The 23,860-nt window shown below is 38.2% G+C and overlaps 1 protein-coding gene across 2 annotated transcripts in view; it reads left to right on the forward strand.

The window, feature by feature from the left end:
* Positions 1–23,103, forward strand: part of C6 (complement C6) — a 91,979-nt gene extending 68,876 nt beyond the window's left edge. Inside the window, exons 17-18 of one of the 2 annotated variants that reach the window (XM_060009543.1) lie at positions 5,604–5,845; positions 22,505–23,103. In XM_060009543.1, coding sequence (XP_059865526.1) covers positions 5,604–5,845; positions 22,505–22,680 — 418 coding nt within the window. In that variant the 3' untranslated portion in view covers positions 22,681–23,103. The remainder of the gene's footprint in view (positions 1–5,603; positions 5,846–22,504) is intronic. The other variant, XM_060009542.1, reaches the window with a different exon arrangement.
* Positions 23,104–23,860: the final 757 nt, after the last annotated feature.

A 23,860-nucleotide genomic window follows, 5' to 3' on the forward strand; every position in this document is an offset into this window, starting at 1 on the left:
ACAGGCCTACCTCAAGAAACAAGAAACAACTCAAATAAACAACATAACCTTACACCAAAAGCAATTACAGAAAGAAGAACAAAAACACCAGTTAGCAGAAGGAAAGAAATCATAAAGATTACATCAGAAATAAATGAAATAGACATGAAGGAAACAATAGCAAAGATCAATAAAACTAAAAGCTGGTTATTTGAGAAGATAAACAAAAGTGATAAACCATTAGCCAGACTCATCAAGAAAAAAAGGGAGAAAACTCAAGTCAAAAGAATTAGAAATGAAAAAGGAGAGATAACAACTGACACTGCAGAAATACAAAGGATCATGAGAGATTATGACAAGCAGCTATATGCCAATAAAATGGACAACCTGGAAGAAATGGAAAAATTCTTAGGAAAGCACAATATCCCAAAACTGAACAAGGAAGAAACAGAAAATATAAACAGACCAATCACAGGCACTGAAACTGAAACTGTGATTAAAAATCTTCCAACACACAAAAGTCCAGGACCAGATGGCTTCACAGGCAAATTCTATCAAACACTTACAGAAGAGCTAACACTTATCCTTCTCAAACTGTTCCAAAATATAGCAGAGGGACGAACACTCCCAAACTCACTCTACAAGGCCACCATCACCCTGATACCAAAACCAGACAAAGATGTCACAAAATAAGAAAAACTACAGGCCAATATCACTGATGAACATAGATGCAAAAATCCTCAATGTAATACTAGCAAACAGAATACAGCAGCACATTAAAAGGATCATACCCCATGATCAAGTGGGGTTTATCCCAGGAATGCAAGGATTCTTCAATATACGCAAATCAGTCAATGTGATATACCATATTAACAAAATGAAAGATAAAACAACACGATAATCTCAATAGATGCAGGAAAAGCTTTCGACAAAATTCAACACCCATTTATAACAAAAAAAAACAACCCTCCAGAAAGTAGGCATAGAGGGAACTTACCTCAACATAATAAAGGTCATATATGACAAATCCATAGCCAATATCATTCTCAATCATGAAAAACTGAAACCATTTCCTCTAAGATCAGGAACAAGTCAAGGTTGCCCACTCTCACCACTATTATTCAACATAGTTTTGGAAGTTTTAGCCACAGCAATCAGAGAAGAAAAAGAAATAAAAGGAATCCAAATCGGAAAAAAAGAAGCAAAACTGTCACTGTTTGCAGATGAAGTGATACTATACTTAGAGAATCCTAAAGATGCTACTAGAAAACGACTAGAGCTAATCAATGAATTTGGTAAAGTAGCAGGATACTACTTTAATGCACAGAAATCTCTTGCATTCCTATACACTAATGATGAAAAATCTGAAAGAGAAATTAAGGAAACACTCCAATTTACCATTGCAACAAAAAGAATAAAATACCTAGGAATAAACCTACCTAAGGAGACAAAACAACTGTATGCAGAAAACTATAAGACACTGATGAAAGAAATTAAAGATGATACAAACAGATGGAGAAGTATACCATGTTCTTGGATTGGAAGAATCAACATTGTGAAAATGACTCTACTACCCAAAGCAATCTACAGATTCAATGCAATCCCTATCAAACCACCAACGGCATTTTTCACAGAACAAGAATAAAAAATTTCACAATTTGTATGAAAACACAAAAGACCTTGAATAGACAAAGCAAACTTGAGAAAGAAAAATGGAGCTGGAGGAATCAGACTCCCTGACTTCAGATTATACTACAAAGCTACAGTAATCAATACAGTATAGTACTGGCACAAAAACAGAAATATAGATCAATGGAACAGGATAGAAAGCCCAGAGATAAACCCACGCACATATGGTCACCTTATCTTTGGTAAAGGAGGCAAGAATATACAATGGAGAAAAGACAGCCTCTTCAATAAGCGGTGCTGGGAAAATTGGACAGCTACATGTAAAAGAATGAAATTAGAACACTCCCTAACACCATACACAAAAATAAACTCAAAATGGATTAAAGACCTAAATGTAAGGCCAGACACTGTAAAACTCTTGGAGGAAAACATAGGCAGAACACCCTATGACATAAATCATAGCAAGATCCTTTTTGACCCACCTCCTAGAGAAATGGAAATAAAAACAAAAGTAAACAAATGGGTCCTAATGAAACTTCAAAGCTTTTGCACAGCAAAGGAAACTATAAACAAGATGAAAAGACAACCGTCAGAATGGGAGAAAATATTTGCAAATGAAGCAACTGACAAAGGATTAATCTCCAGAATTTACAAGCAGCTCAAAAAAACAAACAACGTAATCCAAAAATGGGCAGAAGACCTAAATAGACATTTCTCCAAAGAAGATATACAGATTGCCAACAAGCACATGAAAGGATGCTCAACATCACTGATCATCAGAGAAATGAAAATCAAAACTACAATGAGGCCTTACCTCACACGGGTCAGAATGGTCATCATCAAGAAATTTACAAACAATAAATCCTGGAGATGGTGTGGAGAAAAGGGAGCCCTCTTGCACTGTTGGTGGGAATATAAATTGATACAGCCTCTATGGAGAACAGTATAGAGGGTCCTAAAACACTAAAATAGAACTACCATATGACCCAGCTATCCCACTACTGAGCATATACCCTGAGAAAACCATAATTCAAAAAGAGTCATGTACCACAATGTTCATTGCACCTCTATTTACAATAGCCAGGAAAAGGAAGCAACCTAAGTTTCCATCAACAGATGAATGGATAAAGAAGATGTGGCACATATATACAATGGAATATTACTCAGCCATAAAAAGAAATGAAATTGAGTTTTTTGTAGTGAGGTGGATGGACCTAGAGTTTGTCATACAGAGTGAAGTAAGTCAGAAAGTGAAGATACCGCATGCTGACACATATATATGGAATAAAAAAAAAAAAAGGTTCTGAAGAATCTAGGGACAGAACAGGAATAAAGACGCAGACGTAGAGAATGTAATTGAGGACACGGGGAGGGGGAAGGGTAAGCTGGGACGAAGTGAGAGAGTGGCATGGACATATATACACTACCAAATGTAAAACAGATAGCTAGTGGGAAGCAGCTGCATAGCCCAGGGAGATCAGCTCTGTGCTCTGTGACCATCTAGAAGGGTGGGATAGGGAGGGTGCGAGGGAGAGGCAAGAGAGAGGGGGTATTGGGGTATACGTATACGTATAGCTGATTCACCCTGTTATACGGCAGAAACTAACACAACATTGTAACGCCATTATACTCCAATAAAGATGTTTTAAAAAAAAATAGTCTCATTCTGATGTTAAAGACTCATTCCTGTCCAGTTTAAAATCAAACTCATGTATATCAAAGGCTTTCTCTTCCCCCTAAATATAGGGCAAGTTTGTGCCTCCAAAAGCTTGGAATAGAGAAAGAGGTGTGAGCATAGACTCCACACACACACACACACACACACACACACACACATCCCTTTGTGAGATTAGTCTTTCATGTGGTGGCAGAGAGCTTGATGAAAAATGATATATCCTTATATGGCTGCCACGACTCTCTGCTGTTATAACTGTCTTTTTTTACATGAACTAACCCTGGCATGTCAAGGGTGCTTATTAACTTAAGGGATGCTTTCAGGGGAATTTAATCCGAAATAACATTAGCTTAAGGTAAAGTTTTGTTTCTCTATCTCACAAAATAAATGTGGGGGAAGGCAGTCTAGGGATGGTCTGGTGATTCTCTCATTTCAGATAGGACTGCTTCTCCTTCCTGCTTTCTGTTCTGCCATTCATTTTTTTAAAATCTAATATTCATAATTTATTTTTTATTGAAGTGTAACTGATACTTTATTTATTTATTTATTTTTATCAAAGTAAAGTTTTCTTTTCTGACATTCTTAAATTTATTTCATGATCCAAGACTTCCCTGCTGGAGTACAAAGGAAGGAAGACCAGAAATGGACACAGTCTCTCTTTTTAAGGAGAGTTCCTGGGAAAATTATCATGGCGTCCATCTCATTACTCTTCTCTTATTCACATGGCCCGGTGGACCTGCAAGGGAGGCTACGAAATGCAGTTCTTTGGCTAGAAGCAAAAGCGTTTTTGAATAAAATTAGAGTTACATGACTGAGGGAGAGAATGAATAACGGAGTAGGAAGCCAACAGACTGTGCCCAGCTGTGATATTTCACTTTTTTTTACTTTGAAATATATAAACAATGCAGACTGTTCTAAGGCAATTTTCATCTTTAAAACTGTGTGTCCATAATTGTTACTTTTAAATTTTTCTTCTATTTCTTTGCACCAGCTTTTTTTTTTCACTTTTAACACTGATTCGCTCCCACATTCCTCTGAGCTACAAGTGAACAAACACTTGTAGGGACACATTAATTTGTTTGTTTATTTATTTATGAGAACACTACAGGGTCTTTTTCTGTAACATTCCACTGATAGAATTCAACCCAAGGATGGCTCTATCTACCCTCCTCAGTATTAACCACAAGTGGTCCACTTTGTATGCGCTTCTTGCAGCTGGGGTCCCCTCACCCAGCAAATGGCCTTTTAAGGGAGTACTTAAAATGTTCCCATTGTCCATTTAACCCAGAGGAAACTTCTATCTTCATCTTTGCAATACCCAACCATGAGAATACAGACTGTCCTCTGGAACTGTCTGAATTTCAGCTCAGTCTTACCTCTCTAGCCCCTTTTTATACTCCTCAGTCCTCTTTTATATGGCATTGAGGATGTTTCTGAGAGTGACTGACCCCACAGCTTAAGTTCTCAGAAAGTGGCCTTTTGTTCTCAGCTATGGGCTTCAGTTTCTGGAAACAATTTTACATACTGGTGCACTGATTGTTAACTCTAAAGTTGACATTAGAGAAGAAACTCATATTTGGAGTAATCAAGGCGTTCTTGTCCTCTCAGCAAGAGAAGGACTATGGCTAACCTTTTGTTAGCAGGACCCATCCATTTACTTAGATTTAGCAAGTTACCCAGGGATTAATTGACTTAAAAGCTCATGTTCTTAACCACAATACAAATACACTTACAAAGCTATATAATTATATATATATATATATAATTATATATATATAAAATTATATATAAGACTCTTGTATTACAATTAATAAGTGTTAAAAAGTGTTCAGAGGAGGTACAGGCTACCATCAGCTAGGTCGATCAGGATTAGCTTCAAAATGTAGCCAGGAATTGATCTGGATGCAGATAGGCAGAGAGAAGAGACAATACGACACTGATTGAGTAGGGCTTGGCATGGTAGCAAAGGAACAATAATCTTATTAGTTTAGAAAATTGTCAAATTTTCAGATGATAAAGAGGGATTAAGGAGGATGGAAAAATGATTCTAGAAAGAAAAGTTGATTGGGTCAAAATACGGAAGATTTTGATCATCAGAATTTAATAATTCAGACTTTAATTTGAAGGCAATTGGGAGTAGTACCATGCTTAAAGTGAAATTTTAGAAAGAGGAATCCCAATGCATGCCAGATAAAATGAGAGCCTGAAAGGAGAGAAATTGCGGGAAAGAATAGCTGGGTGGTAAGTTAACATCTGAGTTGGCTGCACACCATCTTTTCTAGTCTTCACATATAAATGCTTGCTTTCCTCTCTTGGACAGCCTTTATTCAGAAGATATCTGTGTGCTTGATACTCGCTCCAGTCATCACTTTACTTCAACCGCTTGTAAGTTTTTGGCCGAGAACTGTTTAAACAATCAGCAACTCCATTTTCTACATATTGGTTCATGCCAAGATGGTCCACAGCTAGAATGGGGTCTTGAAAGGACAAAACTTTCATCCAGTAGCACAAAGAAAGAACCCTGTGGCTATGACACCTGCTACGACTGGGAAAAATGTTCAGGTAAGCTCCAGCAGTGACACATACTAGAAAAGCTCTCACTTAATCTTCATCTCAACTAGTATATCTTACTTGCATTTATACATTCTTTCTTTAAAATAACTTTCCTTAATCAAAAATAGTTCTTTTCATTGTAAAAAAAATTTATGAATTGATTGAAATAGAAGGGAAAAGTAGAACCCAGCCCATCCACAATTTTGGTGTAAATCTCTCCAATCTTTTTCTGCACATACATAATCAGTCCCACCCTTAGACCCCAGTTAGAAGAACACCCATCCTGATCTATGCTTTAGGTACTCTTCTTCCCCATCCCCAGCTTTGGAGGGCCTTTATCAAAATTGTCTAAGTTTCCTCTGGCAGTTGGAACCAGCTGGGGCCAGCACAGGTACAGTGCCCTGAGCCTAGACATGGATACCAATTACCAGAAGAATCTGCCTCAAATTTTTTGAAGTCCTCTTGCAGTGCCTGGAATCACCCCAGGTTGGCAGGGTTATATAGGCAGGACGTCTTGAGCCCACACATAGACCCTCATGGGCCAAGGCCCTGTTTCTTCCTTGTGGGACATTCTCCTACCCTCTCCTGCTTTTCTCCCCCACCAGGCATGGGGTCAACCAGATGTTCCAAGGAGCTCTGGGACTCCACCTGTAGAGTCATCCCTCACTCACAGCTAGATCTCGTTCCCAGAGAGAAGCCTGGTGAGCCACTGGCCAGCAAGGTAGTCTTTCTCCAAATTGCTTGAGATCAGACAGCTAGGATGGTGCTGACACTAATTTGAAGTGACTTTAATCATTTATATAAAGAGGCACCCCATTAAAAAATGTCCCTGGGGCCTCACACACCTCAGAGGTGGCATTGATTATATTACAAGTATTTTAAAAAATAGGATCATCTACTACATCTTATTTTATATATTGCTGTTTTTCACTAAATATATCATGAAACTATTTCCATGTCATAATATGTTATTCTGCCACACAATTTTCTTTTTTAAATTTAATTTTAATTATTTTTTTATACAGCAGGTTCTTATTAGCAATCCATTTCATACATATTAGTGTATATAAGTCAATCCCAATCTCCAAATTCATCACACCACCACCCCCAACACCGCTTTCCCCCCTTGGTGTCCATATGTTTGTTCTCTACATCTGTGTCTCAATTTCTGCCCTGCAAACCAGTTCATTTCTAGGTTCCACATATATGCGTTAATATACGACATTTGTTTTTCTCTTTCTGACTTACTTCACTCTGTATGACAGTCTCTAGATTCATCCACATCTCTACAAATGACACAATTTCGTTCCTTTTTATGGCTGAGTAATATTCCATTGTATATATGTACCACTTGTCTTTATTGATTCATCTGTCAATGGGCATTTAGGTTGCTTCCATGACCTGGCTCTTGTAAATAGTGTTGCAATGAACATTGGGGTGCAGGTGTCTTTTTGAATTATGGTTTTCTCTGGGTATATGCCCAGTAGTGAGATTGCTGGGTCATATGGTAATTCTGTTTTTAGTTTTTTAAGGAACCTCCATACTGTTCTCCATAGTGGCTGTATCAATTTACATTCCCACCAACAATGCAAGAGGGTTCCCTTTTCTCCACACCCTCTCCAGCATTTGTTTGTAGATTTTCTGATGATGGTGTGAGGTGTGAGGTGACACCTCATTGTAGTTTTGATTTGCATTTCTCTACTAATTAGTGATGCTGAGCAGCTTTTCATGTGCTTATTGGCCATCTGTATGTCTTCTTTGGAGAACTGTCTATTTAGGTCTTCTGCCCATTTTTGGATTGGGTTGTTTGTTGTTTGAATATTGAGCTGCATGAGCAGTTTATATATTTTAGAGATTAATCCTTTGTCCATTGATTCGATGGCAAATATTTTCTCCCATTCTGAGGGTTGTCTTTTATCTTGTTTGTAGTTTGCTTTGCAAAAGCTTTTAAGTTTCATTACGTCCCATTTGCTTATTTTTGTTTTTATTTCCATTACTCTAGGAGGTGGATCCAAAAAGATCGTGCTGCGATTTATGTCAAAGAGTGCTCTGCCTATGTTTTCCTCTGAGAGTTTTATACTGTCCAGTCTTACATATGGGTCTCTAATCCATTTAGTGTTTATTTTTGTGTATGGTGTTAGGGAGTGTTCTAATTTCATTCTTTTACATGTAGCTCTCCAGTTTTCCCAGCACAATTTATTGAAGAGGCTGTCTTTTCTGCATTGTATATCCTTTCCTCTTTTTCATAGATTAGTTGACCATAGGTGAGTGGGTTTACCTCTGGGCTTTCTATTCTGTTCCATTGATCTATATTTCTGTTTTTGTGCCAGTAGCATATTGGCTTGGTTACTTTAGCTTTGTAGTATAGTCTGAAGTCAGGGAGTCTGATTCCTCCAGCTCCATTTGTTTCCCTCAAGACTGCTTTGGTTATTCGGGGTCTTTTTTGTCTCCATACAAATTTTAAGATTTTTTGTTCTAGTTCTGTAAAAAATGCCATTGGTACTTTGATAGGGATTGCACTGAATGTGTAGATTGCTTTGGTTAGTATAGTCATTTTCACGATGTTGATTCTTCCAATCCAAGAACATGGTATATCTCTCCATCTGTTAGCATCATCTTTAATTTCTTTCATCAGTGTCTTACAGTTTTGTGCATACAGGTGTTTTGTCTCCCTAGGTAGGTTTATTCCTAGGTATTTTATTCTTTTTGTTGCAATGGTAAATGGGAGTGTTTCCTTAATTTCTCTCTAAGATTTTTCATCATTAGTGTATAGGAATGCAAGAGATTTCTGTGCATTAATTTTGTTTCCCACTACTTTTCCAAATTCATTGATTAGCTCTAGTAGTTTTCTGGTAGCATCTTTATGATTCTCTATGTATAGTATCATGTCATCGGCAAACAGTGACAGTTTTATGTCTTTTTTCCAATTTGGATTCATTATATTTCTTTTTATTCTCTGATTGCCGTGGATAGGACTTCCAAAACTATGTTGAATAATAGTGGCAACAGTGGACATCCTTGTCTTGTTCCTGATTTCAGATGAAATGCTTTCAGTTTTTCACCATTGAGAATAACGTTTGTTGTGGGTTTTTTGTATATAGCCTTTAATATGTTGAGGTAGGTTCCCTCTATGCCCACTTTCTGGAGAGTTTTATCATAAATGGGTGCTGAATTTTGTCAAAAGCTTTTCCTGCATCTATTGAGATGATCATATGGTTTTTATTCTTCAATTTGTTAATATGGTGTATCACATTGATTGATTTGCATATATTGAAGAATCCTTACACCCCTGGGATAAATCCCACTTGATCATGGTGTATGATCCTTTTAATGTGTTGTTGTAGTCTGTTTGCTAGTATTTTGTTGAGGATTTTTGCATCTATATTCATCAGTGATATTGGTCTGTAATTTTCTTTTTTTGTAGTATCCTTGTCTGGTTCTGGTATCAGGGTGATGGTGGCCTCATAGAATGAGTTTGGAGTGTTCCTTCCTCTGCAACTTTTTGAAGGAGTTTGAGAAGGATGGTGTTAGCTCGTCTCTAAATGGTTGATAGAATTCACCTGTGAAGCCATCTGGTCCTGGACTTTTGTTTGTTGGAAGATTTTTAATCAGAGTTTCAATTTCAGTGCTTGTGATTGGTCTGCTCATATTTTCTATTTCTTCCTGGTTAAGTCTTCGAAAGTATAGCTTTCTAAGAATTTGTCCATTTCTGCCAGGTTGTCCATTTTATTGGCATGGAGTTGCTTATAGTAGTCTCTTAGGATGCTTTGTATTTCTGCGGTGTCTGTTAAGACTTCTTTTTCATTTTCTAAATTTATCGATTTCAGTCCTCTCCCTCTTATTCTTGATGACTCTGGCTAATGGTTTATCAATTTTGTTTATCTTCTCAAAGAACCAGCTTTTAGTTTTATTGATCTTTGCTATTGTTTTCTTTGTTTCTATTTCATTTATTTCTGCTCTGGTCTTTATGATTTCTTTCCTTCTGCTAACTTTGGTTTTGTTTGTTCTTCTTTCTCTAGGTATTTTAGGTGTAACGTTAGATTTTTTATTTGAGATTTTTCTTGTTTCTTGAGGTAGGCTTGTATAGCTATAAACTTCCCTCTTAGAACTGCTTTTGCTGAATCCCATAGGTTTTGGATCGTTGTATTTTCATTGTCATTTGGCTCTAGGTATTTTTTGATTTCTTCAGTGAACTCTTGGTTATTTAGTAACGTATTGCTTAGACTCCATGTGTTTGTGTTTTTTACGTTCTGTTCTCTGTAATTGATTTCTAATCTCATAGCGTTGTGGTCAGAAAAGATGCCTGATATGATTTCATTTTTCTTAAATTTACTGAGGCTTGATTTGTGACCAAAGATGTGATATATTCTGGAGAATGTTCCATGTGCACTTGAGAAGAAAGTGTAATCTGCTGTTTTTGGATGGAATTTCTTCTAAATGTCAATTAAATCTACCTGGTCTACTGTATCATTTAAAGCCCTTGCTTTCTTATTAATTTTCTGTTTGGATGATCTGTCCATTGGTGTAAGTGAGGTGTTAAAGTCCCTCACTATTATTGTGTTACTGTCGATTTCCTCTTTTACAGCTGTTAGCAGTTGCCATATGTACTGAGGTTCTCCTGTGTTGGGTGCATGTATAATTGTTGTATCTTCTTCTTGAATTGATCCCTTGATCATTATGTAGTGTCCTTCCTTGTCTCTTGTAACATTCTTTATTTTAAAGTCTATTTTATCTGATAGGAGTAGCACTACTCCAGCTTTCTTTTGATATCCATTTGCATGGAATATCTTTTTCCATCCCCTCAGTTTCAGTCTGTATGTATCCCTAGGTCTGAAGTGGGTCTGTTGTAGACAGCACATATATGGGTCTTGTGTTTGTATCCATTCAGTGAGCCTCTGTCTTTTGGTTGGAGCATTTAATCCATTCACGTTTAAGGTAATTATCAATACATATGTTGCTATTACCATTTTTTAAATTGTTCTGGGGGTGTTTTGGTAGGTCCTTTTCTTCTCTGTGTTTCCCACTTAGAGAAGTTCCTTTAGCCTTTGTTGTAGAGCTGGTTTTGTGGTGCTGATTTCCCTTAGCTTTTGCTTGTCTGTAAAGCTTTTGATTTCTCCATCGAATCCTAATGGGATCCTTGCTGGGTAGAGTAATCTTGGTTGTAGGTTCTTCCCTTTCATCACTTTAAATATGTCATGCCACTCCCTTCTGGCTTGTAGAGTTTCTGCTGAGAAATCAGCTCTTAACCTTATGGGAGTTACCTTCTATGTTATTTGTCATTTTTCCCTTGCTGCTTTCAATAATTTTTCTTTGTCTTTAAGTTTTGCCAGTTTGATTAGTATGTGTCTCAGTATGTTTCTCCTTGGGTTTATCCTGTATGGGACTCACTGCGCTTCCTGGACTTGGGTGGCTATTTCCTTTCCCGTGTTAGAGAAGTTTTCAACTATAATCTCTTCAAATATTTTCTCGGGTCCTTTCTCTCTCTCTTCTCCTTCTGAGACCCTATAATGTGAATGTTGTTGTGTTTAATGTTGTCCCAGAGGCCTCTTAGGCTGTCTTCATTTCTTTTCATTCTTTTTTTTTATTCTGCTCCACAACTGTGAATTCCACCTTTCTGTCTTCCAGGTCACTTAACCGTTCTTCTGCCTCAGTTATTCTGCTATTCTGATTCCTTCTAGTGTAGTTTTCATTTCAGTTATTGTATTCTTCATCTCTGTTTGTTTGTTCTTTAATTCTTCTAGGTCTTTGTTAAATATTTCTTGCATCTTCCCGTTCTTTGCCTCCATTCTTTTTTGGAGGTCCTGGATCATCTTCACTAACATTATTCTGAATTCTTTTTCTGGAAAGTTGCCTATCTCCACTTCATTTAGTTGTTTTTCTGGGGTGTTATCTTATTCCTTCATCTGGTACATAGCCCTCTGCCTTTTCATCTTGTCTATCTTTCTGTGAATGTGATTTTTGTTCCACAAGCTGCAGGATTGTAGTTCTTCTTGCTTCTGCTGTCTGCCCTCTGGTGGATGAGGCCATCTAAGAGGCTTGTGCAAGTTTCCTGATGGGAGGGACTGGTGGTGGGTAGAGCTGGCTGTTGGTCTGGTGGGCAGAGCTCAGTAAAGCTTTAATTCGCTTGTCTGCTGATGGATGGGGCTGGAGTCCCTCTGTGTTGGTTGTTTGGCCTGAGGCAACTCAACACTGGAGCCTACCCGGGCTCTTTGTTGGTGCCAATGGCGGACTCTGGTAGGGGTCACACCAAGGAGTATTTCCCTGAATTTCTGCTGCCAGTGTCCTGTCCTTATGGTGAGACACAGCCACCCCCCACCTCTGCAGGAGACCCTCCAACACTAGCAGGTAGGTCTGCTTCAGTTTCCTAAGGAGTCACTGCTCCTTCCCCTGGGTCCCGATGTGCACACTACTTTGTGTGTGCCCTCCAAGAGTGGAGTCTCTGTTTCCCCCAGTCCTGTCAAAGTCCTGAAATCAAATCCTGCTAGCCTTCAAAGTCTGATTCTCTAGGAATTTCTCCGCCTTTCCTAGGTTAGGAAGACTGACGTGGGGCTCAGAACCTTCACTCCAGTGGGTTGATTTCTGTGGTATAAGTATTCTCCAGTTTGTGAGTCACCCACCCTGCAGTTACGGGATTTGATTTTATTGTGATTGCGCCCCTCCTACCATCTCACTGTGGCTTCTCCTTTTGTCTTTGGATGTGGGGTATCTTTTTTGGTGAGTTGCAGTGTCTTCCTGTTGAAGATTGTTCAGCAGTTAGTTGTGATTCCAGTGCTCTCACAAGAGGGAGTGAGAGCACGTCCTTCTACTTCACCATCTTGAACAAACCTGTGACTGGCCTCTTTCCACATAATGTTCAATGTCTGCAAAAGCCTATATGGACATTCTGTGATTTACTTAATCAATCTCCTGTTAGTCCTTCAGATTTTTCCCAAGATTTTGCTATTATAAGCAGTGTTGTAATAGACAAATCTATCACAGATAGATCTATACTCTAAGACCATTTCTTTAGGCTATACCTTAGAAAATGGAATTTCTAGATAAATATTATTTTAAAATATAAAGTCTTTCTTGGTACAATGTATCAACTTGCTTTCTAGAAACGTTTTTATCATATTAAATTCATATTGACCATGTGTCATAAAGACTGCCTTCCATACCCTCACCAAAACTTGGAACTGTTACCCCTTTATAGCTCTGCCTATTTGATACTTAAGAGGTAGCATTACCTTTCCATTTTCTGTAAGTGTATTGCCTATAGGCATCTCATTTGTGAATTGCTTAAAAACAGAAACTTCACAGCAGTACCTCTGTCTAAGATGAAATTGGAACCTGAAATAGTACAATTAAGCTTCATATAATACATAAATATGGGTTGAAGAATAGGATTTAACAGAACTCAAATAAGCAGCTAGATTTCCCTTATGGCACATCTTCAAAAACTCATCTGAAATCAAGGCATAAATTAAGCAATGGAAAATTATGGAATTGCTAACATCCAACTTTTGCCGAAACCACGTTACTTTTCAAAAACAAAGACAAAAACCTTATTATTACCCTTAGCTTCTCTTTCACTTTTCAAACCAATATTCTTCAACTCAGTCCTTGAAAAGGGGAGAGACCTTATAACCCACATCTAGGTTCTTCCTGATCCACTTAAAACTGATTATCAAGACCCAGCTCCCTTGACGGGTGGTGGGATTGAATCCATGACAGAGGGTCACCATGGGTGGCACAGTCAGCAGGCCATCTGATGGTGGCAACTCAGCAGGTCAGTGTCTGGGGGTTCTGACCTTCAACCATATCGAAACAAGGCAATTTCATGTAAGAGACTGCAAACTAGGGCCAGACATGTACAGTGTCCAACTCTAATCATTATTAAATCATCATGTAGGTAAACATTACCACTCATTTTTTTTGCTGCCTGACCCACACCATTATCCAACTGACACCTCTCTCAGAGAAAATAATTTGCAGTAGACAAGAGTTGAAAATACTATGCAACTATGTATTTATTTAAATAGTGTATTTAAAATATAACTTTTTCTCTAAAAATTATAATGTACAAACATTATTGTCAAATATACATACAGAAAATAAAAGGGATTTGGACAGCAGGGAGGATAAATGGTTCCTGTCTGTACCACAATAGGTAGTACAGGTATTTGGGGATGTGTTTAGTGTTAGCATCTGTTTTCCTTAATTATCATGGAGAAAGAACTTCATGGAACTCTTCTACTGCAAAGAGTTTCTTTTTTTTTTTTTCCTTTTCCCACAAATAATTCTTTCCAAGCCTGTCTAACAATAGGTGGCTTATGATTTAGTCAAAATCTACCTTTACCATTAGCCCTTTGCAGGACGTATATCTAAATACCACAATTCCTAGGAGTCTAAGTTTGTCTTTAAAAAAGAACATAAAGAGAGAAACACCCAGCTCTACCCACCGCCAGTCCCTCCCATCAGGAAATTTGCACAAGCCTCTTAGATAGCCTCATCCACCAGAGGGCAGACAGCAGAAGCAAGAAGAACTACAATCCTGCAGCCTGTGAAACAAAAACCACATTCGCAGAAAGATAAGATGAAAAGGCAGAGGGCTATGTACCAGATGAAGGAAGAAAATAAAACCCCAGAAAAACAACTAAATGAAGTGGAGATAGGCAACCTTCCAGAAAAAGAATTCAGAATAATGATAGTGAAGATGATCCGGGACCTCGAAAAAACAATGGAGGCAAAGATCAAGAAGATGCAAGAAATGATTAACAAAGCCCTAGAAGAATTAAAGAACAAACAAACAGAGATGAACAATACCATAACTGAAATGAAAAATACACTAGAAGGAATCAATAGCAGAATAACTGAGGCAGAAGAAGATAAGTGACCTGAAAGACAGAATGGTGGAATTCACTGCTGTAGAACAGAATAAAGAAAAAAGAATGAAAAGAAATGAAGACAGCCTAAGAGACCTCTGGGACAACATTAAACGCAACAACATTCACGTCATAGGGTCCCAGAAGGAGAAGAGAGAGAGAAAGGACCCGAGAAAATATTTGAAGAGATTATAGTTGAAAACTTCCCTAACATGGGAAAGGAAATAGTCACCCAAGTCCAGGAAGTGCAGTGAGTCCCATACAGGATAAACCCAAGGGGAAACACACCGAGACACATACTCATCAAACTGGCAAAACTTAAAGACAAAGAAAAATTATTGAAAGCAGCAAGGGAAAAATGACAAATAACATAGAAGGTAACTCCCATAAGGTTAAGAGCTGATTTCTCAGCAGAAACTCTACAAGCCAGAAGGGAGTGGCATGACATATTTAAAGTGATGAAAAGGAAGAACCTACAACCAAGATTACTCTACCCAGCAAGGATCCCATTAGGATTCGATGGAGAAATCAAAAGCTTTACAGACAAGCAAAAGCTAAGGGAAATCAGCACCACAAAACCAGCTCTACAACAAAGGCTAAAGGAACTTCTCTAAGTGGGAAACAAAAGAGAAGAAAAGGACCTACAAAAGCAAACCCAAAACAATTAAGAAAATGGTCATAGGTACATACATATCAATAATTACCTTAAACGTGAATGGATTAAATGCTCCAACCAAAAGACACAGGCTTGCGGAATGGATGCAAAAAGAAGACCCATATATATGCTGTCTACAACAGACCCACTTCAGACCTAGGGACACATACAGACTGAAACTGAGGGGATGGAAAAAGATATTCCATGCAAATGGATATCAAAAAAAAAGCTGGAGTAGCGCTACTCCTATCGGATAAAATAGACTATAAAATAAAGAATGTTACAAGAGACATGGTAGAGCACTACATAATGATCAAGGGATCAATTCAAGAAGAAGATATAACAATTATATATGCAACCAACACAGGAGCATCTCAATACATAAGGCAACTGCTAACAGCTGTAAAAGAGGAAATCGACAGTAACACATAATAGTGAGGGATTTTAACACCTCATTTTCACCAGTGGACAGATCATCCTAAATGAAAATAAAAAAGGAAACAGAAGCTTTAAATGACACAATAGACCAGATAGATTTAATTGATATTTATAGGACATTCCATCCAAAAACAGCAGATTACACTTTCTTCTCAAGTGCGCACGGAACGTTCTCCAGGATAGATGACATCTTGGGTCACAAATCAAGCCTCAGTAAATTTAAGAAAACTGAAATCATATCAGGCATCTTTTCTGACCCCGACGCTATGAGATTAGAAATTAATTTCAGGGGAAAAAATGTAAAAAAGACAAACACATGGAGAAGTTACCTAATAAACAAGAGATCACTGAAGAAATCAAAGAGGAAATCAAAAACTACCTAGAGGCAAATGACAATGAAAACACGATGATCCAAAACCTATGGGATGCAGCAAAAGCAGTTCTAAGAGGGAAGTTTATAGCTATACAAGCCTACCTCAAGAAACAAGAAAAATCTCAAATAAAAAATCTAACCTTACACCTAAAGGAACAAGAGAAGGAAGAACAAACAAAACCCAAAGTTAGCAGAAGGAAAGAAATCATAAACATCAGAGCAGAAATAAATGAAATAGAAACAAAGAAAACAATAGCAAAGATCAATAAAACTAAAAGCTGGTTCTTTGAGAAGATAAACAAAATTGATAAACCATTAGCCAGACTCATCAAGATAAAGAGGGAGAGGACTCAAATCAGTAAAATTAGAAATGACAAAGGAGAGTTACAAAAGACACCACAGAAATACAAAGCATCCTAAGAGACTACTAAAAGCAACTCTTTGCCAATAAAATGGACAACCTGGAAGAAATGGAAAAATTCTTAGAAAGCAATAACCTTCGAAGACTTAACCAGGAAGAAATAGAAAATATGAACAGACCAATCACAAGTAATGAAATTGAAACTGTGATTAAAAATCTTCCAACAAACAAAAGTCCAGGACCAGATGGCTTCACAGGTGAATTCTATCAAACATTTAGAGAAGAGGTAACACCCATCCTTCTCAAACTCTTCCAAAAAATTGAGGAGGAAGGAACACTCCCAAACTCATTCTATGAGGCCACCATCACCCTGATACCAAAACCAGACAAAGATACTACAAAAAAAGAAAATTACAGACCAATGTCACTGATGAATATAGATGCAAAAATCCTCAACAAAATACTAGCAAACAGAATACAACAACACATTAAAAGGATCATACACCATGATCAAGTAGGATGTATTGCAGGGATGCAAGGATTCTTCAATATACGCAAATCAATCAATGTGATACACCATATTAACAAACTGAAGAATAAAAACCATATGATCATCTCAAAGGATGCAGGAAAAGCTTTTGACAAAATTCAACACCGGTTTATGATAAAAACTCTCCAGAAAGTGGGCATAGAGGGAACCTACCTCAACATAATAAAGGCCATATACGACAAACCCACAGCAAACATCATTCTCAATGGTAAAAAACTGAAAGCATTTCCTCCAAGATCAGGAATAAGACAAGGATGTCCACTCTCACCACTATTATTCAACATACGTTTGGAAGTCCTAGCCTCGTCAGAGAAGAAAAAGAAATAAAAGGAATACAAATTGGAAAAGAAGAAGTAAAACTGTCACTGTTTGCAGATGACATGATACATAGAGAATGCTAAAGATGCCACCAGAAAACTACTAGAGCTAATCAATGAATTTGGTAAAGTAGCAGGATACAAAATTAATGGACAGAAATCTCTTGCATTCCTATACACTAATGATGAAAAATCTTAGAGAGAAATTAAGAAAACACTCCCATTTACCACTGCAACAAAAAGAATAAAATACCTAGGAATAAACCTAGCTAAGGAGACAAAAGACCTGTATGCAGAAAACTATAAGACACTGATGAAAGAAGTTAACAATGATACTAACAGATGGAGAGATATACCATGTTCTTGGATTGGAAGAATCAATATTGTGAAAATGAATCTACTACCCAAAGCAATCTACACATTCAGTTCAATCCCTATCAAATTACCAATGGCACTTTTTACGGAACTAGAACAAAAAATCCTAAAATTTGTATGGACACACAAAAGACCCCAAACAGCCAAAGCAATCTTGAGAACGAAAAACGGAGCTGGAGGAATCAGACTTACTGACTTCAGACTATACTACAAAGCTACAGAAATCAAGACAATATGGTACTGGCACAAAAACAGAAATATAGATCAATGGAAAAGGATAGAAAGCCCAGAGGTAAACCCATGCACCTATGGTCGACTAATCTATGACAAAGGACGCAAGGATATACAGTGGAGAAAAGACAGTCTCTTCCATAAGTGGTGCTGGGAAAACTGGATGGCTACATGTAAAAGAATGAAATTAGAACACTCCCTAACACCATACACAAAAATAAACTCACAATGGATTAGAGGCCTAAATGCAAGACCGAACACTATAAAACTCTTAAAGGAAAACATATGAAGAACACTCTTTGACATAAATCAAAGCAAGATCTTTTTTAATCCACCTTCTAGAGTGATGGAAATAGAAACAAAAATAAACAAATGGGACCTAATGACACTTAAAAGCTTTTGCACAGCAAAGAAACCATAAACAAGACACAAGGACAATCCTCAGAATGGGAGAAAATATTTGCAAACGAATCAATGGACAAAGGATTAGTCTCCAAAATACATAAACAGCTCATGCAGCTCAATATTAAAAAAAACAAACAACCCAATCAAAAAATGGGCAGAAGACCTAAATAGACAGTTCTCCAAAGAAGACATACAGATGGTCAAGAAGCACATGAAAAGCTGCTCAACATCACTAATTATTAGAGAAATGCAAATCAAAACTACAAAGAGGTATCACCTCACACCAGTTAGAATGGGCTTCATCAGAAAATCTACAAACAACAAATGCTGGAGAGGGTGTGGAGAAAAGGGAACCCTCTTGCACTGTTGGTGGGAATGTAAATTGATACATCCACTATGGAGAACAGTATGGAGGTTCCTTAAAAAACTAAAAATAGAATTACCATATGACCCTGCAATCTCACTACTGGGCATATACCCAGAGAAAACCATAATTCAAAAAGACACATGCACCCCAATGTTCATTGCAGCACTGTTTACAATAGCCCTGTCATGGAAACAACCTAAATGCCCATCGACAGACGAATGGATAAAGAAGATGTGGTACATATATACAGTGGAATATTACACAGCCATAAAAAGGAAAGAAACTGGGTCATTTGTTGAGACATGGATGGATCTAGAGATTGTCATACAGAGTGAAGTAAGTCAGAACGAGAAAAACAAATATCGTATATTAACGCATATATGTGGAACCTAGAAAAATGGTACAGATGAACCAGTTTGCAGGGCAGAAATTGAGACTCAGATGTAGAGAACAAATGTATGGACACCAAGGGTGGAAAGCCGCGGGGGGGTGGGGGTGTGATGTGATGAGTTGGGTGATTGGGATTGACATGTATACACTGATGTGTATAAAATTGATGACTAATAAGAACCTACTATATAAAAAAAAATAGGGCTTCCCTGGGGCACAGTGGTTGAGAGTCCGCCAGCCGATGCAGGGGACACGGGTTCGTGCCCCGGTCCGGGAAGATCCCACATGCCGTGAAGCAGCTAGGCCCGTGAGCCATGGCCGCTGAGCCTGCGCGTCCGGAGCCTGTGCTCCGCAATGGGAGAGGCCCCAACAGTGAGAGGCCCACATACCGCAAAAAAAAAAAAAAAAAAAGATAAAACCTATTTATTAGGTTTATAGACATGTGTGCAATTAAAAAAAAAAAAACTACTGTTACCTTCAGAAGAAAAAAAAAGAACATAAAAAGTTTGAATACTTACCAATACTGGTCAAGTTAGCAGAATGTCTTGGGGTAATCATACTAAAACATGAACATTTCTTAATGAGAGATTTAAGTCATTTAAAATATCCTTTGGGGCTTCCCTGGTGGCACATTGGTTGAGAGTCCGCCTGCCGATGCAGGGGACACGGGTTCGTGCCCCAGTCCGGGAAGATCCCACATGCCGTGGAGCAGCTAGGCCCGTGAGCCATGGCCGCTGAGCCTGCACGTCCGGAGCCTGTGCTCTGCAACGGGAGAGGCCACAACAGTGAGAGGCCCGTGTACCGCAAAATAAATAAATGTATAAATAAATAAAATATCCTTTGATCCTACACACAGTTAGAAAACTGAAAGCCTTTTTCCCCCTAAAGATATGGTCTGCCTGTGCCAGCCTTCTTAGTTGGTGAGCAAAAGTCAGTGTCACAGAGATTTCTGTTCCTGTAGCACTACAGAACAGAGTCAGTGTACAAACCACAGCATTTATAAAGAGAGGAAACTAAAAATGTATTTTATACCCAACCCACTCATGGCAAATTGGGATATTACTAATTTTGGATTGAATTGAATGTCACCTTGATTAAATTGTGTTCTTGATTACATTTTGTACTACTTTGTTACTCTTTTCCTTCTCTATCAAAAATGAAATGATAAAAAGTTTAAAATGGAACTCCAAAGTGACATGAAGTTCACTTTGCAAAACTTAGAACACAGAAGCCTCCCCAAGGAGCCTACTTTTATAGCTATGAAATGTTTTATCTAAATTTCAAAAATATCCAGGATCAACCAACAGGAGGGGAAAATGTATTCAGTAAACATCCATTTAGTATCCAATACGCCAAAGTCACTGTACATAGTAAGGTGAGAGGTGTGATGATAAAGGAGCTTTGTACCCTCGAATTGTTCAGTTTGGGGAGTTAATTTTCACAGCTTTTCAAATGATTACATGAATAACTTTAATATAAGACAGTATGTGACAAGAGTGGTAAGAGAGGTAAATACCTTCTGGCCAGGAAGGGTTTCATAAGGATGGAAACAAGAATTAGTGGAGGTGACAGGAAGGGCCTTTTCATGCTAATAATCTGAAAATCATCTTGCTAAAAGTATTTAAGCTATAACCATACTACAAGAGTGGTGACCATGGCCTTTCCACAAGCCTGGGGAACTGACATCCTCTCTAGAGGTAGAACAGTCTCCTGTCCTTCACCAAACCCTATAGTTTCCAACAACAAACAAGACTCTCCCCATCTAGAATTTCTCTAGCTGGTTGGCAAAGGTGTAAAAAGGGAAATTCACGCCTGTTCATGAACTATTTCCTACTGAGGACAGGAAGCTTATACGCTTAATGATCATCTCCCCATTCCCTTTCCCTATTTTCTCCCATCAGTTGAGACACGTGGGAAAGAACTGATACCTGCCCCAAAGAGACTAGAGCCTGATTCTCAGGCTGACTCAGATATTTTGGCAACATAAATTATCACAGATCCACCAAATACATTTCTTTTTGAATACTTATACCTGCACCCTCAAATTCAGAATTGAAATCAATTGATGAAGCAGAATTAATTGAGCACCTTGTTAACAACTGAATGGGATAAACAGATGGAAGAACCACAGTTACTGCTCTCTAACAAAGCACTTATAACTGTCTTGGGAGAAAGACATATGAAAAGCTAACTAACAAGAAAGTATGAAAACATCAGAGGTAGTGCTGACAAATTTACACCATTAAAGTTTATTTAAAGGAAACATCCGTCGGGGTATGTGCCTATAAAATGCTTCATGAAAGAGGTGAGGCTTGTAGACATCAGACATGTGGGGAACTGGAAAGAGCACATCAGTCCGGCAAAGGAAGGGGCTAGTGTGGGCAAAGGACACAACCTGGAACACCTTCGGGGTCTTGTTTGGGAAAGAGAGAGGGAGTCACTCTACCTGGGACAGAGAAAGCAGAAAAGATAATGTTGTGCAGGGATGCTGAGACCATCTGTGGAGGACCTTGAACTTTGACTAAAACATGTGTATGTATAAATGAGCCTATATCCATTTACTTAAAACTTGTTTAATATGCTTGGCTTTGGTAACTTTACCCCTAAATGATCATTTTAAAACTCTTTCATGAACACAAGATTTATATGAATTATGAAGTGTTGGGGTGGTTTTGAAACCAGGCCTTATAAAAGTATCACCCAATTTAACTGCTTATTAAAAATCCAGATCCCTAGTCATAACCCAGGAATATTCTAGAAAGAAATTTAAAATGTGACACAGAGTTATGTTAAAGGAGTTCAGGCTTGCGAGTCATTCACGATTTAAAATATGCCTCTACCACTTACTAATTGTGGGACCATAGGCATATCACTTAGCCTCTCTGAGCTGAGTTTCTTCATCTGTAGAATTAGTATAATGCCATATAGTTCATATGTTTATTGTGAGAATTAAATGAAATAAATTACACAAAGCACTTGGCCTAGTGTGTGGTTTCATGGTGCAGGCTCAATAAATGATACCTTATATAACTGTTCCCAGGTGATGCCAATGAGAAAAGAACATGAAGGACAGACTGAAGACATTGTGTAAATGGATTGATTGGATGTGGGCAGTGAGTGAGAGGGAGGGGTCAGAGGTAGCCCAGCTCTTGCACCTTATGGACTTACCAGTGCCCTCTCCTCTCTTATACCCAGATCACTCCATTCAGCCACAGTTGGGTCATTGCCTTTGTTCCAGCATTCTCACTCATTGCCACCAAAGTGCTCACTGCTCTGGGGACAAGTTAGGTAAAATCAAACCTTAAAGCACTGTGGTGAATCACACTGTCTCTCTCATTGCAGCTGCCACCTCCAAGTGTGTCTGCCTATTGCCCTCCCAGTGCTTCAAGAGTGGAAACCAGCTCTTCTGCGTCAAAATGGGATCATCAATGAGCCAGAGAACAGTGAACATCTGTGAAGTAGGAGCTGTCAGGTGTGCCAACAGGAAAGTGGAAATACTGCATCCTGGGATGTGTTAGACCTAACACAGTTACTGATAAACAGATTTACTGCCCCAAAATAATCGCTACAAAAGGACACTCCTGAACCAACAGTAGACTGTCATACCCAGGAGTTACCAACATAAATCCTTTTGTGTTCATTTCACATTATTGTTCTCCCTGCCTCCCGTGTCTTCTCCCCTGTCCAGTTCCCATCCATGATGCTCTGTAGCATACCCCTAGGTAATAACGTCCACATCAATCTAATAAATTCTTCTGTTCATGTTGCACTAAAATGATGGGACTTCTGAGGACCTTATGAAGCCTGTGGTATTAAGCATCCTGACAAGTAGAAATCAGAACAAAAACTGTAATTTTCTTCAATGAATCAATAAGCATAGAAATCTACAACAACTTGTATAACACATTCTTGAAAACCAACCTTCATGCATTCACTCAACAAATAATTGTGAATGTCTACAATGTTCCCAGTACTGTTCAAGGTGCTGGGGAATCAGCAGTGACTAAAACATACAAAAGCCCTTGCCTTCATAAAGCTCACATTCATGTGGAGGAGGACATACAGAACATAAAATAAGCAAATAAAATATATGGTATGTTTGATGGTGATAATTGCTATGGAGAAGATAATGCAAGGAAAGGTGAGTCCCATCCTTAATCCTCGTCTTACACGAGGAAATATTCTATAGTTAATAAGCATCACAGTAAGGATGATTGGACTCAAGTGGAAGTTGCCTTGCTTGAAGTAGTTAATAAACTTCTGGAGTTTTCTCCTTAGGAGACTCTCTTTGCCTCAGCTAAAGTGCATCAGAAAGCTTTTAAGCTAAAGTGTGTGATGGATGGAAAATCATAAGAGAACTTCAAAGGAATAATTTTTAAGGTAAGGCATATCTTTCGTATTAGGCCATACCAAGTAGACACCCACTTCTTAGAGTATCATTTTGAATTGGGGAAGAGAAACATCTTTGGAACAGCAGTTCTCAAACACGAGTGCACAGTGGAATCGCTTGGAGCATTTGCTAATATAAATGCCTGCGACCTAGCCCCAGTTTCTGGTTCAATAGTTCTGGGGTGGGGCCTGAGAATCTGTATTTCTAACAACTTTCCATGTGGGACTGCTCATGATGATCAGGGGTGTCGCATTGTGAGAACACTTAGCCTAGAAATGGAGTCATCAAACAGCTAATACAATTACTGA

Source organism: Delphinus delphis, chromosome 3 (genome assembly GCF_949987515.2).
Source record: "Delphinus delphis chromosome 3, mDelDel1.2, whole genome shotgun sequence".
In the NCBI taxonomy this organism is placed as follows: domain Eukaryota; kingdom Metazoa; phylum Chordata; class Mammalia; order Artiodactyla; family Delphinidae; genus Delphinus; species Delphinus delphis.